At 36.3% G+C, this 17,434-nt stretch overlaps 2 protein-coding genes across 2 annotated transcripts in view; one reads left to right on the top strand and one right to left on the bottom strand.

The window, feature by feature from the left end:
* Positions 1-17,434, top strand: part of LOC127855708 (A-kinase anchor protein 9-like) — a 477,990-nt gene that overhangs the window by 255,691 nt on the left and 204,865 nt on the right. The window lies entirely within an intron of this gene.
* On the bottom strand, positions 2,269-6,349 carry LOC127854529 (uncharacterized). The gene is made up of 5 exons (XM_052389593.1): positions 6,286-6,349; positions 5,397-5,875; positions 4,373-5,285; positions 2,958-2,992; positions 2,269-2,419 (listed from the first exon to the last, which is right to left on the bottom strand). Exons 1-5 carry the CDS (start codon positions 6,347-6,349, stop codon positions 2,399-2,401), a joined length of 1,512 nt encoding a protein of 503 aa, XP_052245553.1. The 3' UTR covers positions 2,269-2,398.

A 17,434-nucleotide genomic window follows, 5' to 3' on the forward strand; every position in this document is an offset into this window, starting at 1 on the left:
GGCGATGGTGGTAGTGGTTGTGGAAATGATGATGTTGCTGGTGTTGGTGGTTATGGTGTTGGGGATGATGGTGGTGGTGAAGGTGGTTGTGAAGGTGATGGTTGTGGTGGTGATGGTGATGATGGTGTTTGTAATGATCAACGCGGGAGATCAGTCTCCACTAGGTCGCTTCCGGGGGATAACTTTTGATTATCCGAAAGGGTTCCTTCAAAGTTCATACCCACTCGCCGTGGATATAGCGCACAATATGCTAAATAGTCTGTACGTACGCCCCCCCCCCCCCCATGACGCCGACCCTCATTTAAATCCAGGGAAGAAACTATGTCAGCCTGACAAGCAGCCGACGGGAGATCAGCGTGCACAAGGCGCTTCCAGGGGATAACTCTTATTTGTCCGAAACGGGCCCTTAAAGGTGCATATCCACTCGCCGTATATATGGCGCGTAAAACTCTTTATAGGCTGTATGTACGTCCCCCTGAAGCCCACCCTAAATAAAACCCTGGGTCGAAACTAGGTCAGCCCGACAGGCAGTCAATTGGAGATCTGCGTGCACTAGGTCACTTCCGGTGATAACTATTGTGTGTCCGAAAGGGGCCTTTAAAGGTGCATACGTACTCGCCGTATATATAGCGCATAATATGCTAAATAGGCTGTAAATACGTCCCCCTGACACCGACCCTTATTAAAACACGGGCCGAAATAAGGTCAGCCCGATAGGCAGCTGACCGGAGATCTGCCTTCACTAGGTCGATTCCGAAAACGCTAACCACCCGAAGTGTATCTAGGTCAAAAATAGAACCAGACCTTGCCGTAAAACACCCGATTCTAGCTCGGTACGTTCCGATGTCCACCATGATTATAGCATCGCAGTGTACAGTGCGGCGCTTTGTTTAATATACGGATTTTCCAAATCATTTTGCTGAGCCATTTTGGCATCAATTGAAGTTATTCAATTGTAATATTTATCTGCCTCAACATGAACCAATTGTACTTAATGATAATATTTGTTTGTGAATATCATAGTGCCTAAAATTCATTAAATTGCCCCAATTTCCGAAATAGATTTTATTCTTTGACATACATTTTCCTTTTTTTCCTTGTAATCTCAACATTGCTCTGCAAATTTTACTAAGCGTGGCTACGACGCTGCACCAAGAGTTTTCTTCTATAAAAATATTGAGCTGTAAGTGTAGGATAAATGACTTTATCCACTGTTTATTACATCACCTCATCCTTGCATTAACAGGATAGAAAGTTATTTATTTATCGATTAATATCAACAATCAGACTTATCTTGATTCTAACACGTTCATGCTGTGCTCATGTTCAGAACTAATTTTTACTATGTTCATTTTAGTTGAACAATACTAATTATGTTAATTTGTTGTATAAAGGTTAGCGAGTGTAATCTAAGGATTTCAAGTAATACATTGCTTGATGATATGGTTACCATGTTGATTGCTAATGACTCAGTCACAAATAATCCGGTCGCAAGCCGATGTTTCCGATATCCAGGCATCGGGAACACTGGACATGTCGGAGCCGTCCGACGAACAATAAGTGACACACTTTAATACCTCAGTCACAAATAGAGACCGACCACCGTCCAATCTGCGGATGACGTATTTTTCCGATAATTGGGATGGTGCCCGGCCGATGATCGCACGGTCACCGGGTCATTTTGTAGCATCGGGCGGCTCCGGATTAATTTTAACTCTGACTTAAAATATGACACGAAGTCGGACCCGGGGAAAGGATCGAGTTGCGATCGAAAAAAAGATCGGACGATCAAATCACGGTTATCGCCCGACATCGGATTCGTAGTACGTGTATCATGACGAGCTCCGTCCGGCGTCCGTTAGTCATTGTGCGGAGGCCCTCCAGCAATCGGACGGTCGCCGGCCGATGTATATGTCCCTGTTAAATACCTTGATTTTTGCCGATATACGTACGATGAATCCGATGTCGGGCGGTTGCCGGGCGAAGAACGGGCGTTGATCGGCCGATTTTTTTCGATATCAACTCGATTCCTTCCCGGGCCCGTCGGGTAAAATTTTAAGTGATACCTAAGTCACAAATAGAGACCGATCACCGTCCGATCAGCGGACAACGTTTTTTTACGCTCATCGGGCTAGCGCCCGGCCGATGATCGCACGGACACCGGGTCATTTTGTAGCATCGGGCGGCTTCGAGTTCAAAATTTGACAGATTGCCTGTGAGGGTGATAAAATGATTGGAAATAAGAAAAACAACAACATTTATGTTTGCATAAAACAACCAGTGTCATTGGAATGGTGCATATACACGAACAATCATTTAAGAGATTCAGTTGAACAAACTGCCAAAAGTCAGTAGAAACTTATATGTTTACAACAAAAACTGTGTTGCTGTGCCCTTATCAAATCCCACCTTTGATGCTCTGAAAATAGAAAACATTTCAGTCTATCTTAGAATGTTTAATCTTTAAGAATGACCATTCAAAATACTCTTAAACAGAAGATAGAGTGGATGCACGCATTTCCAAACATTTTGTTCTTTTAAAAGTTTTCCTTCTAAGTTCATTAAAACCCTGAGGCTGGTATATGTATCATCTCCTAAATTTGTTGTGTCCTCTCCTAAACTTAATTATTATCTTAATGTTTTGTTTTTTGAAAATTGTATTGATTAAATGACACAATCATTATATGAAAAAATACAGATTGTCCCTAGAAAAGCAAACAATACGTTACATTTTTCATATTTGACTTTAATGCAAAGCGGTAGTATAAGGGTACGTTATAGCAATAATATAAATGAGCTAATTAAGATAAAAACACATTATTCACCAAATTTAATTCATGAATGGGTTGATCCACAAGAAAGAACAATACACCAATAATTGACTATAAAGCTACCAATCTCTATGGAACCGTCGCAGTTATTATCATCAATGTGTGTACAACAAAGAAGGATCTTACAGAGGTTCCTTTGTTTTGGCCCCATGCCATGTTGTCTGCAAAACAAGCAAACTATATAATTTAGCAGTGTAAATGTACAAGTCCCCTCACATATCGCTGCCATAGCTTCGCAAAGGAGGAGCATTAGAAAACATGAATAAAAACACAAGTTTAAGAGGGGATATATTTGAACCTCAATGAGCTGTCGTCTATTGTTATTCTATATATATATACATGTATCTTTAATTTCTATTTATACCTTTAAATATGACCAATATTTGAATTATGTAAGAAACCACCGTTTTTTCCAGATACAAAATTTCATCACATATAGTGTTACGACTTGCAGTGAACACAAACATGAAGAAAGTTATTTCTTTATTTAAAAATACCTGTTGAAAACATGAACGGTTTTGTGAAGCTAGACCTTGAGGGATATTTAGTATTGTGAAATCATACGCAAACGAGTCAAGTTACCCATGTATAAAGTAACGAGTACATTAATGTCCATACATATCACCGTTTTCTTCCATTGAAATGTTGTATATATATATATATATATATATATATATATATATATATATATATATATATATATATATATATATATATATATATATATATATATATATATATATATATATACACATGGTAAATATATATATTTTTATTTATTATATGGCAAACCTAAGCAAATCCGTAACCGGTTAACCTGTTTCGATATTCGAGCGGTTAACCGGTTAACCGACTGTCGTTGTACCACATAAATGTAAATGAAACAAAAAACATCCGAAAAAACATATACGTTTATAAATAATTACATGTATATGCAAATAAACTCTGTTGTGTTGGTCCTTTAAATTTGGAATTCAAATTCAAGTTCTAAATTTAATATTATACATTTTGAATCTTATACTTAGTCATTTTCGACAGTTTTTTCCGAAAGTCATTTCTGACATTTTTTACATGCTCGTCGCCGAACTGTGATATTTCTTTGTTGTAATATTACCTTCATGTCATTTACACATAATTATTGTTCTACACCTTGATCAATAAAAGCTAGTGCAGAATTTCAATTATGTTGTGTTTTAATAACTAATATTTTTTAAGAATTACGTGCCGATGGTTTACAAATTTAATCGCTTTTGATCCACAGGGGAGCATCACGGGGTGGTGGTTGCCGATAATTTTGCGATAAGATAAGCGAATGAGCCAATACAGTGAAATGAATTAAAACAAAACTAACGATTTGAAAATTTATTGCGTTTCAACCAAATATTGTGTTTTCTGCAAGAGTAAGCGAATATCAATTTTGTAACCGGTTAACCTCCTTAAGAAACGGATAACCGGTTAACCGATTAACCGTTGCCATCCCCTATATATATATATAAAATAAATAACTAAATATATATATACAATCTTGCTTTCATATTTACCTTGAACACACTCTGATGATTGATTTGTGAATCCTTCCTTACATTTGCATAAGTGCGTTTCCCCGTCTTGCACACACTCTGCGTTAGCCACACACTCGCCCTCATCGACCTCTCTCTTTCTACGGGCGGTGGCGTTTGTCGTTGCAGGTGGCGAACTTGTGCTTGTGGGCAGTGTTGATGTAGAAGCATCAGTTGCTGGTGATGCAGATGGCGATCTTGTGCTTGTGGGCAGTATTGATGTAGAAGCATCAGTTACTGGTGATGCAGATCGCGAACTTGAGCTTGTGGGCAGTATTGATGTAGAAGCATTAATTGCTGGTGATGCAGATGGCGAACTTGTGCTTGTGGGCAGTATTGATGTAGAAGCATCAGTTGCTGGTGATGTAGGTGGCGAACGTGTGCTTGTGGGCAGTATTGATGTAGAAGCATCAGTTACTGGTGATGCAGATGGCAAACTTGTGCTTGTGGGTAGTTTAGACGCAACAGTAACTGGTGATGCAAGTATCGAACTTGTGCTTGTGGGCAGTATTGATGTAGACGCAACAGTTACTGGTGATGCTGGTGGCGGACTTGTGCTTGTGGGGAGTATTGATGTAGAAGCATCAATTGCTGGTGATGCAGATGGCGAACTTGTGCTTGTGGGCAGTATTGATGTAGAAGCATCAATTGCTGGTGATGCGGATGGCGAACTTGTGCATGTGGGCAGTGTTGATGTAGAAGCATCAGTTACTGGTGATGCAGATGGCGAACTTGAGCTTGTGGGCAGTATTGATGTAGAAGCATCAATTGCTGGTGATGCAGATGGCGAACTTGTGCTTGTGGGCAGTATTGATGTAGAAGCATCAGTTGCTGGCGATGTAGGTGGCGAACGTGTGCTTGTGGGCAGTATTGATGTAGAAGCATCAGTTACTGGCTATGCAGATGGCGAACTTGTGTTTGTGGGCAGTATAGACGCAACAGTTACTGGTGATGCAAGTATCGAACTTGTGCTTGTGGGCAGTATTGATGTAGACGCAACAGTTACTGGTGATGCAGGTGGCGGACTTTTGCTTGTTGCCAGTATTATTGTAGAAGCATCAGGTGCTGGTGATGCAACTGGCGAACTTGTGCTTGTGAGCAGTATTGATGTAGACGCATCAGTTACTGGTGATGCAGGTGGCGGACTTGTGCTTGCGGCCAGTATTGATGCAGACGCATCAGGTGCAGGTGATGCAAGTGTCGAACTTGTGCTTGTGGGCATTATTGATGTAGAAGCATCAGTTACTGGTGATGCAGGTGGCGGACTTGTGCTTGTGGGCAGTATTGATGTAGAAGCATCAGTTGCTGGTGATGCAGGTTGCGAACTTGTGCTTGTGGGCAGTATTGATGTAGACGCATCAGTTACTGGTGATGCAGGTGGCGACATTGTGTTGGTGGGCAGTATTGATGTAGACGCATCAGTAACTGGAGATGCAGGTGGCGGACCTGTGCTTGTGGGAAGTGTTGATGTAGAAGCATCAGTTGCTGTTGATGCAGGTGGCGGAATTGTGTTTGTGGGCAGTCCAGGAGATGTAGTATGGAAGTGCGGATTGCATTGGTTCCCTGGAGCTTAAAATGTCTTAAGCGTTTAAACGTTTTATGTGTGTCTTAGTAGACACACATAAGACATCTCTGCGCTGTATTGTGTTATGGTCACATTAAAAACAAAATTAAAAGAACAAAATATGTTTCCTTAAGTTAATACATTACATGTATATACATACGGTTGTTAGTAAATATTGAAAACGGTCTTACTATTAAGAAGAATTGTAAAATTATGGTTATGTTGAGGACATAATAATAAGCACGTATACATTTAAAAAAGCATAAAGTTGCATGGTTATGTGCAATTATTAATGTTTTGAAACAACACCAGCAAAAGTTGCATTGTGTACCTATATTAGCTGTAGTTATTAAGCGGGTGATGGCCAGTGCACTTATCAGCAGCTGGGTCCTCATTTCTTTCTGTGAAAACACAAATAAGTGAATGAAGTGGTTTCCATTGAGTATTAACAATTGTAAATTTAGTCAGTTGTTTGATTTACTAAAGTATTAATTTTTGGACTGATACTTATTAATATATTCGGATAACTCAATACTTGCAAGTCTCCCATGCGGGCATCTGCATATATTCCATGCAGCATCTTGTTTTCCAACCTTCGTTTATTGGCATAAAACAGAGATTGTTTAAAAAAAAGGACAGAACAATGTTCTTTACATGTTTTGAAGTTGACCAAACAATAAATTGCATGCTAAATTAGGTATAAAATAAATCGAATGGCAACGCATTTTCAATTATTCAAATATTAAAATATATTTGATTTTTGGCTGTGAAAATGCCAGTTCCTTTTTGTTTTGTTAAAAAAAACCTTATCAAGTACGTAAATTGCTGCTATTAGTCAGTAATGTCCATCACTCCATACCGCCTATGAATCTCACAAGATAGATGTCTAGTTGATATTCTATCCCACTGTTGTGTCTACAGTTCAGTTTATGAACATGCTTTGTGACCTTTATCGTAAATCACGCTTATAATATTGACACTGTCAACAAATCAACACATATAATTTCACCCCTGTTATACATGTGCGTCAAAAGGCTGCCATTTTTTAAGTTAGTTACTTAAAATAACTGCGGATAACATTAATTATGGAAAAGGTCAGTTTATAAGTCAACTTCTGAAATTCTATATACGCGAATACTATTGATGTATTTAAAAACGATATGCTGTATTTTACTGTATTTTGTTGAACGTTGTCATAACATACATTTGCTTGTTTTGTTCAAAATCAATAATTTTACACGTTCAGATCTTGTTTACATATATTGAATACTGGAGTATTCAAATTCTTTAATAACCGAATATTTCAAAACCAATTTTGATATGTGTTGCCATTCCTAAATAGAACGGATGCAGCCAACATTACTTTTTAAATAAATATAATTCAACTTTGTTTTCGATTAATTTTAGGCAAATGTATAAAAAAGACGTTATTTCATATACTTGCCTGTCACACTAAAATCCTCGTTGTGCACAGATTAATATGATTTTGGAGACTGAAGCTACTGATTATCTGCTGTTATTCCCTCAACAATGCTTTCCTATCTCGTATGCAGGTTTAAACTAAACATAAAAAAGCATGTTTTCATTGAAGTACCGGTATCATACGTTTTTCAAAAATCGGTTTGTTAGATAGCGCTCGCGACAGTATTGAGCCTTTGTTAAGAAAATTTCTTGATTCGTCATAAATGGTTGCTTCGCCAGAAAACAATAGGCGTGTATAAAACCGTTTCGACCTCTAGACCCTTCATAGTGTGCCCCTTAAGTGCAATGCATATTTCATTTGCCACATAGCAAATATTTGGCTTCGAGTTTTGTTTTATCCGTATCATATTCAATAAGATGGCGTAATAGAAAGCACAATAAGGTTTACTTGCGGTCAAAGAGAATGACAGTGAAGGCCCATTGACTGTCCTGTATGGTGTTCAAAAATGTTTCATGAACATCTTTATTCTGAAGTCAACATTTATGTTGCTCTTTTTTTCATCGGGTATGTCTTTATAACTGATAGATTAATAAATCAAGATTATGATGCAATCAAGCCGAAATAAACAGGTTAAGACTAATTATACTAGTATTTAATATCATTTCTTTTGTTGATAAAGTACTTGAAATAAACAACCTTTTCAAGATAACAAGATTGGTGTAAGTGCATCGCAAACGTAACTTGTCACATTGAACTTGTGATCCGTCAAATATTTTTTTTATATCAGTATCCATATAAGGTTAAAGTTACCAAGAGCTTAAGGTCTGTTTAAGGTCAGGAGCAATATGATATTTGGTGTCAACAGAGTCTTCTGAAAATGTGATTATCATTTATCAAAATGATGCAAGTTGAGTACATATTATTTACCATTTCTCATAATAATCATATCGAACCGTGCATATTTTTATGTTGTATATAATTATTTTGTCAACGCGTGTCACTGAAAAGCCGTTTTTTTCTTAAATTATGTAACTTTGCATGTATACAGATTATATGCGTGTAAGAAAAGCAAAATAGTTATGTATGTGTTTATAACATGCAGTATTTGTTCCGACATTTTGAATGCGACTTTGGTTTTCGCTCTTGATGAATACATGTTTTATGACAAATACAAAATAAAAACAGAAAATATTTCTGATTGCAAAACTACTTTGAGAGGAAGGCCAACTTGATAAAATACCCATATTATGTTTAGTAATAATTCTTCAAAGTTATTTAATATTTATATTTTATATACTGTACCATCAGCCTTCTTGTATACTTATTTAATGTATTTTAATATTTAATAGCTTGATGTTAACTTAAATGTAAGCCAACATGTTACAGTTCATGAGTTATTAAATGTTAAATGTGTTGTTTTAATGGGTGTGTTGCATTGTTCTTTACCATCTTGTCATCTGTAAATAATAGTTCGTGTATATTTTAAATGGATATTATATTTCCTTAGTGATTACAAAATGAAAACTGATGGGTATTGTGTGGTTTCAATGAATTTTGTTATTATTATAAAGAGCTTACGTATGAAAGTAGTGGTCGTGGTTGTAGTGGTAGTGAAATAACACGCATTGATTGATTGTTCGCAGTTAAGTTTTATGACAAATACAAAAATAATCGCCTTAGATTCAAAAATCATGTATATTGAATAAACGAAATAACACTCATGTTTACGAAAAAGGTTTACAAATATAGACTCATTCACCGATAATTATCATTCAAAATCTGTGTAATTATACAGAGTTTGTAACGCTTTCCCACAACATTTTGGAATAAAAAAACGTCAATTACAAAATAGCGGAATTTATGTTTCAATCAATATCACGAGAGTCTGCTTTGCGAACTTGCAGCGCTGTAGCTTTTGAAAGGAACCTATACATAGGTCCCTGCTTTTGTTATCAGACGGATTCGAATTCCGGGGCAGGCAATAGTGTCCAACTTTCGTTCTTGCTATCATTAGTAAAGACTCTTCGAAACATTATAGATTTGTTAGTAAACATATTTAGACATGATTTTTTCAAAAATACGAAAATCAGTCAACCCATTTATGCCTAGCGTCTAGAAAAAAGGCCTTGGCAAACAGCATAGAACCAAATGAGACGCCGCATGATGCGGCGTATCATCAGGGTCTGCACTGGTTGCTTAAAGGAATTGATGTAAGAAATATTCTAAATATAGAAATAAATATAATAGACTTACCTAATTTTGGAAATAAATTGATCCAATTTAGAAGGATGGGAGAATCCACTAGGCATAAATGGGTTAACAAGTCCCGTAAACGACAAAATGTATGCATGGACTCTCACACAAGGTAAGGTCTTATGTTCGTGAAACAGTTGCACTATTAGTGACCTTATACAATGTTTTTTCTATTGAGTTTATACATTAAATTGTTCACCAACAGTCCACATTTTCTCGCTATATATCATGACCGGCTCTACGGACGTAACGACGGTCCATCCTGACGCCAAGAAAACGACATTATCAGTCTCTGACGTCAAAATTAACATTTCTTAATACGAGGACAAAGTTAATTATGACGATTATGAAAGTCCGCTTGTGCTGATGCCCATTATGTTCGAATTAACGATTTGTACACATTTGTGTTACAACCAAATATCTATTATGTTAATTGATATTTCTTTGTTACAACAAACGCTGGAAACACAACATTACTAGAGCTTACAAGATAAGTATTGATGCAAAGCATCAAAGGGCGTCGGGAATTTCAGTGTAAAAGGCACTCAATGAAGTTACATGGAACGATTTTTTTTCTACTGTAAATATTAATATATTGGCCGATTATTTTTAAAAAAATAGAAAAAGATACTGGTATTACCATTATCTATAATTTTGTGTAATAACCCCCAAATAACCATTATTTATGATGTTGTGTTATAACCCCCAAATTACAATTATCTATGATTTTGTGTTGTAACCCCCAAATATTTTATAGTTCATTTTATTGACATTGGTTTCCTTTTTTTTTACTGGCATCCGTGTGCAGTTTTCATTAATAGAACAGAACTGTGTAGGTTTTAAAAAATCTGCTTCATCTTGAAAGCGTAATTTCATATTTTTCTCAACTTCAAGGAGAGATGATTCTGAACTTAGTCTTACGTTGCTCATTTACGATAGGGGTTGAGTACTCATTAATATGAAAACACTGTAAAAGTTTGAAAAAAATGAATGAAAACTGTAAATTGCATAAAGAAGCTGCATTTCACAATACGTTGAAATTCAGTAAAAGATTATAATAGATTTATTGCTCCGATATTCATCATTTTCAATAGGGTTCGAGTAATACTGATATAAAAACACTTAACTAGTTTGATTAAATGCAAACGAAGGTTGTAAAAATCTTTTAAACAAGTGGAAATTGTTTATTTTGTCAAATTTAATAAAAACAAATTCAGGACTTAATGTCCCGATGTTTCTCATTTTTAATGAGGTAAAAATATTCATTGATATTAAGACACTGTAAGTTTGGAAAGAAATTGATGAAAAATGTTGACATAATCACCTAACCAAGCAGTTTTTCAATTTTATTTTTAAATTCAAAGAGACATAATTCTGGACTTATGGTCCGATATTGCTCATATAGAGAGTTTGGGTTGGGTCCTTATTGATAAAAACCTGTGCAAGTGTGGGAACAATCGGACGAAAAGATTGGACTCCGAACAACGATTTCAAAATTTCTCAAATTCTAAGGAAGATAACTATGGACGTAATGGTCGGATAATGCTAAAGGGCCCATACCACCTGGATAGTAATACGTGTCGCGCTTCGCGCTCTATATGTGGTTCTTAAAAAAAACTCCGAGGAGTGCTTGACTCTAGGGAAACGGGTTGCTGGGACACAGCTACTCCTTGATAAGCGGCTGCTTCCTTAATCGCAACTCATTGTTAAAATCATTAATGCGTGTCGCGCTTTGCGCTCTATATGTGGAAGGGATAGTACTTAGGGCCTATGATAGACAACTATAAAAATACATGGATAATAGATGTGTTGTTTGCATTTATTTGTTAGTATAAAAACACGTGTATTTTTTTTATAAGATATTTAAGTGATGTAAGAAATTTTAATTAACGTTGCCACCACGCGGCATCCATTAATTTTAATAAAAATGTCCAATTGTAGTAAAATGGATTTTAAAATGTCTACATAAAATAAAGCTTTATTATATTTATTAACCTGACTGGAAAAAATTGTCAGCCGCCGAACTGTTCCGTTCGTGCCGGAACCCGGAATTGAACCGGGGGCCTTTAGATGATTGTTGCATAAACAACTTCAGTCTAACGCTCTCCCAACTGAGCTATTACGGCTGAAATCATTTATATACTGCTATTTGGTGAAGTTGTGTATAGCGATCGTTATTATATGTCTATTAATAAACTAATACATTGTACGTGTTCGTACCACTACGCCATCCAATAAACTTGCTTGCGCGATAGGTCGTCAAATATCGTACTACATTGATTCTCCACTAAATAATCAAATTAGAAAAACCACAAAATAAATATATTTTGATAATGTTTTGTTTTTATACAAAACCAGAAAGTTTCGCGTATTTACCCAGTCCCTGTGATCTTTCCCCTGTGATCAGTTGTGGATCAGTTATTTATTAAAACAATTAGCTTTGCATTATTGGCAATAAATGTTGTAATAAATGTAATAGGCACAAATGCAGTACTTATTTACACTAATGAACACAAAAAATCACCACTTTGCAAGATATTCTTGAAACAAAAGTATATACATTGATCCGTAAAATAACTTCTCCTCTCATAAGCGAAAACAAAAATGCATTACATACTAGTCGCCGCTCTCCAGAGCGACGCCAATAAAACACGGTTTATAGATTTACCGAGAACGCGCAAAATACCGAAAATGCTGGGTATTTATAGAAAGTGCATTGCCAAAAGTTAAGTACAGAAACAATCAATTTACCAAATAAATTTTATATTAAATAATAGCATGAAACTTGTGTAAACAAGCATTTTTCATGAACAATATCGTGCAAGGACAATATCGTACCAATTTAATTGTGAGCGCGCTACATAATGTCAATTTCTGATGTCGCCTACTTAAACAACATGCCACATCGATGGCGTTTCTCAAATGAAAGCTGTGCATACAAATTATAATATTCCGGAAAAAAAACTTATCGGATATGTTCCTATGTGTATGTATGTGAAATCTAGCTTTTTAATCAACATCTAAATGGTTTCTAATTCGCCATTTCTTATTTAAAACGGGTTTGTAAATCAAATTAACATAATCATCACTGGTGCAATCGCTATCGAGTATATACCTGCTAGTGGAGAGTAAGCAATGCATATTCATGTCCATGCTTGTATATACTATTCGCCGTTCGTTAAGATTTATTATGATTTCTTTTTTTTTCGCATGCATTTTGTATCAGAAAGTCAACATATTTTTTATGACAATAGAACAATTGGCATTCAGCTATGAAAACAAAATGCATGTGTTTAACGTAAGTTTGCAGGTAATCACAGCTCCGAAGCCAGAGGGATATTTGAGCAGAGGCAGTCTGATGAGAAACGCTCTCAAGGAACTTTGTGTTTACATACAACCAATGGTGCGTTTTGGTGGCCACTTGACCTTGTTTAATCCATGGTTACATATCGCATATTATTTAGCCATACACCAATGTCCTTTCGTATATTTCACGAAGTTAGCATCGAGAAGCACTTAGTAACGTGATTGCATTCATCTGTATTTGGTGTTTGGTGTTTGTAACCAGATAAAGATATTGTGCGTATTCATTTTCGTCAAGACAATCAGCAACTTTCGTCCAAAATGGCGTAACGAGGGATTAGGGAGTGTAATGTAACGATTCCAAGTAATACATTGTTTATTGATTAATATATAAAACTCAGACTTATCTTGATTCTAACACGTTTATACTGTGCTTTTGTTTAGAACAAATTTTGCTTAGTTCATTTTAGTTGAAAAATACTGATTATGTTAATTGGTTGTATAAAGGTTAGCGAGTGTAATGTAAGGATTCCAAGTAACATATTGCTTGATGATGTGATAACCATGCTGCTCGCTTATGACTCAGTCACAAATAATCCGGTTGCCGGCCGATGTTTCCGATTTCCAGGCATCGGGAAGACTCGACATGTCGGAGCCGTCCGCCGTACGATGAGTGACAGTTTAATACCTCAGTCACAAATAGAGACCGATCACCTTCCGATCAGCGGACGACGTATTTTTCCGATCATCGGGCTGGCGCCCGGCCGCTGATCGCACGGTCACCGGGTCATTTTGTAGCATCGGGTGGCGCCGGATTAATTTTAACTCTTACTTAAAATTTTACACGACTTGGGGCCCGGGGAAGGAATCGAGTTGCGATCGAAAACAAGATGAGACGATCAACGCACGGTTATCGCCCGGCGATCTTCCGACATCGGATTCGTTGTACGTGTATCATGACGAGCTCCACCCGGCGTCCGTTAGTCATTTTGTGGAGGCCCTCCAGCAAACAGACGGTCGATGTATATGTCGATGGGAAATACCTTGATTTTAACCGATATACATACACTGAATCCGATGTCGTGCGATCGCTGGGCGTTGATCGGCCGATCTTTTTTCGATATCAACTCGATTCCATCCCGGGCCCGTCGGGTAAAATAATAGGAATTGATACCTCAGTTACAAATAGAGGCCGATCACCGTCCGATCAGCGGACAGCGTATTTTAAGCTCATCGGGCTGGCGCCCGGCCGATGATCGCACGGACACCGGGTCATTTGGTAGCATTGGGCGGCGTCGAGTTCAAAATTTGACAGATTGCCTGTGAGGGTGATAACATGATTGGAAATAAGAAAACAAAACACACATTTATTTATGTATAAAACGACTCATGGCATTGGAATGGTGCATATACATGAATAATCATTTAAGAGATTTTTTTTGTTTGAAACAGAGGTTTTAACAGTTGAACGAACTGCCAAAAGTCAGAAGAAAATAATATGTTTTCAACAAAAAACTTTGTGCTGTGCCCTTATCATATCCCACCTTTGATGATCTAAAAATAGAAAACATTCAGGATATCTTAGAATGTTTAATCTTTAAGAATGACCATTCAAAATACTCTTCAAAAGGAAGATAGAGAGTGGATGCACGCATTTCCAAACATTTTGTTCTTTTAAAAGTTTTCCTTCTAAGTAAATTAAAACCCTGAGGCTGGTATATGTATCATCTCCTTAATTTGTTGTGTCCTCTCCTAAACTAAATTATTATCTTAATGTTTTGTTTTTTGAAAAATGTATTGATCAAATGACACAATCATTATATGAAAAACTAAAGATTGTCCCTAGAAAAGCAAACAATACGTTACATTTTTCATATTTGACTTTAATGAAAAGCGGTAGTATTAGGGCAAGTTATAGCAGTAATATAAATGAGCTAATAAAGATAAAACCACATTATTCACTCAATTTAATTCATGAATGGGTTAATCCACAAGATAGAGCAATAAACCAATAATTGGCTATACAGTTACCAAATCTCTATGGAGCCGTCGCACTTATTATCATCAATGTGTGTACTACAAAGAAGGATCTAACAGAGGTTCCTTTGTTTTGGCCCCATGCCATGTTGTCTGCAAAAACAAACAAACTATATGATTTAGGAGTGTAAAAGTCCCCTCACATATCGCTGCCATAGCTTAGCAAAGTAGGAGCATTAGAAACCATAAATATACAAAACTTTAAGAGGGGATATATTTGAACCTTAATGAACTGTCGTCTAATTTGAATCTATACCTTTATTTTCTGTTTATGCCTTTAAATATGACCCATACTTGAATCATGTAAGTAACCACCGTTTTTCCAGATACAAAATTACATCACGTATCGTGTTAAGACTTGAAGTGTACACAAACATGCAATCGGTTATTTCATTATCTAAAACAGTACCTGTTAAAACATGTATGGTATTGTACAGCTATACCTTGAGGGACACTAAGTATGGTGAAATCATACGCAAACGAGTCAAGTTACCCATGTATATAGTAACGAGTACATTAATGTCCATACGTGTCACCATGTTCTTCCATTCAACTGTTGTATATTTAAATATTTTGTTACCATGTATATATAAATGAATAAATAAATAATTAAATATATATATATATATATATAAATATATAGTAGTTGTTTCAATAGACGCTGTTGCAGGCATTGAACCGGTGGAAGTGGGCAGTGGTGATGTAGGAGCATTAGTTGCTGGTGATGTAGATGACGAACTTGTGCTTGTGGGCAGAGGTGATGTAGGAGCTTTAGTTGCTGGTGATGTAGATGGCGAACTTGTGCTTGTGGGCAGTGGTAATGTAGAAGCATTAATTTCTGGTGATGTAGATGACGAACTTGTGCTTGTGGGCAGTGGTGATGTAGGAGCATTAGTTGCTGGTGATGTAGATGACGAACTTGTGCTTGTGGGCCCTGGTGATGTAGGAGCATGAGTTGCTGGTGATGTAGATGGCGAACTTGTGCTTGTGGGCAGTGGTGATGTAGAAGCATTAATTTATGGTGATGTAGATGACGAACTTGTGCTTGTGGGCAGTGGTGATGTAGGAGCATTAGTTGGTGGTGATGTAGATGACGAACTTGTGCTTGTGGGCAGTGTTGATGCAGAAGCATCAGTTGCTCTTGATGTAGATGACGAACTTGTGTTTGCGGTCAGTCCAGGAGATGTAGTATGGACGTGAGGATTGCATTGGTTTCCAGGAGCAAAACATGTCTCCAGCGTTTAAACGTGTTATACTAAGACACACATGTCACATCTCTGCGCTGAATTGTGTTATGGTCACATTTAAAACCAAATTAAAAACCAAAATATGTTTCCCTAAATTAATACATTATATTGAAAACGGTCTTACTATTTAGAGGAATTGTAAAATTCTGGTTATGTTGAGGACATGTGTATGTATTAATGTTTTGAAACAACATCAGCATAAGTTGTATTTTGTACCTATATTAGCTGTAGTTATTAAGCGCGTGATGGCCAATGCACTTATAAGCAGCAGGGTCCTCATTTTTTTTTGTGAAAACACAAATAAGTGAATAAATATTGAAATGGTTTCCATTGAGTATTAACAATTGTAAATTTAGTCAGTTGTTTAATTTACTAAAGTATTAACTTTTGGACTGATACTTATTAATATATTCGGATGAATCAATACTGGCAAGTCTCTAATGCAAATTCTAGTTCCTTTTTGATTGGTTTTAAAAATAAACCAATTAAGTACGTAAATTAATGATATAAGACAGTAATGTCCATTACTCCATACCGCCTATGAATCTCACAAGATAAATGTCTAGTTGATATTTGATCCCACTGTTGTGTCTATAATTCAGTTTATGAACATGCTCTGTGACCTTGATCGTTGTTTAAAAAATTGACACTGTAAACATATCAACACATATAATTTCACCCCTGTTATACATGTGCGTCAAAAGGCCATTTGGAACAACGTTAATTATGGAAAAGATCAGTTTATAAGTCAACTTTTGATATTCTATATACGTAAATACTATTGATGTATTTGAAAACGATATGCTATATTTTACTGTATTTTGTTGAACGTTGTCATAACATATATGTTGCTATTTGGTTCACAATCAATTATTTTAAACTTTCAGATCTAGTTTGCATATATTGAATACATGAGTATTGGAAAATTCAAATACTTTAATAACCGAGCTTTTATAAACCAATATTGATATGTGTTGCTATTCCTGAATAGAACGGATGCAGCCAACATTACTTTTTAAATGAATATAATTCAACTTTGTTTCCGATGAGTTTTAGGCAAATAGATAAAAAAGACAATATTTCACATACTCACCTGTCACACTATAATCCTCGTTATGTACAGATTAATATGATTTTGGAGACTAAATCTACTGATTATCTGCAGTTGTTCCATAAACAACGCTTTCCTAACTCATATTCAGGTTTAAACAAAACAT

The sequence above is a fragment of the Dreissena polymorpha genome, chromosome 13, assembly GCF_020536995.1.
Source record: "Dreissena polymorpha isolate Duluth1 chromosome 13, UMN_Dpol_1.0, whole genome shotgun sequence".
Lineage (NCBI taxonomy): Eukaryota > Metazoa > Mollusca > Bivalvia > Myida > Dreissenidae > Dreissena > Dreissena polymorpha.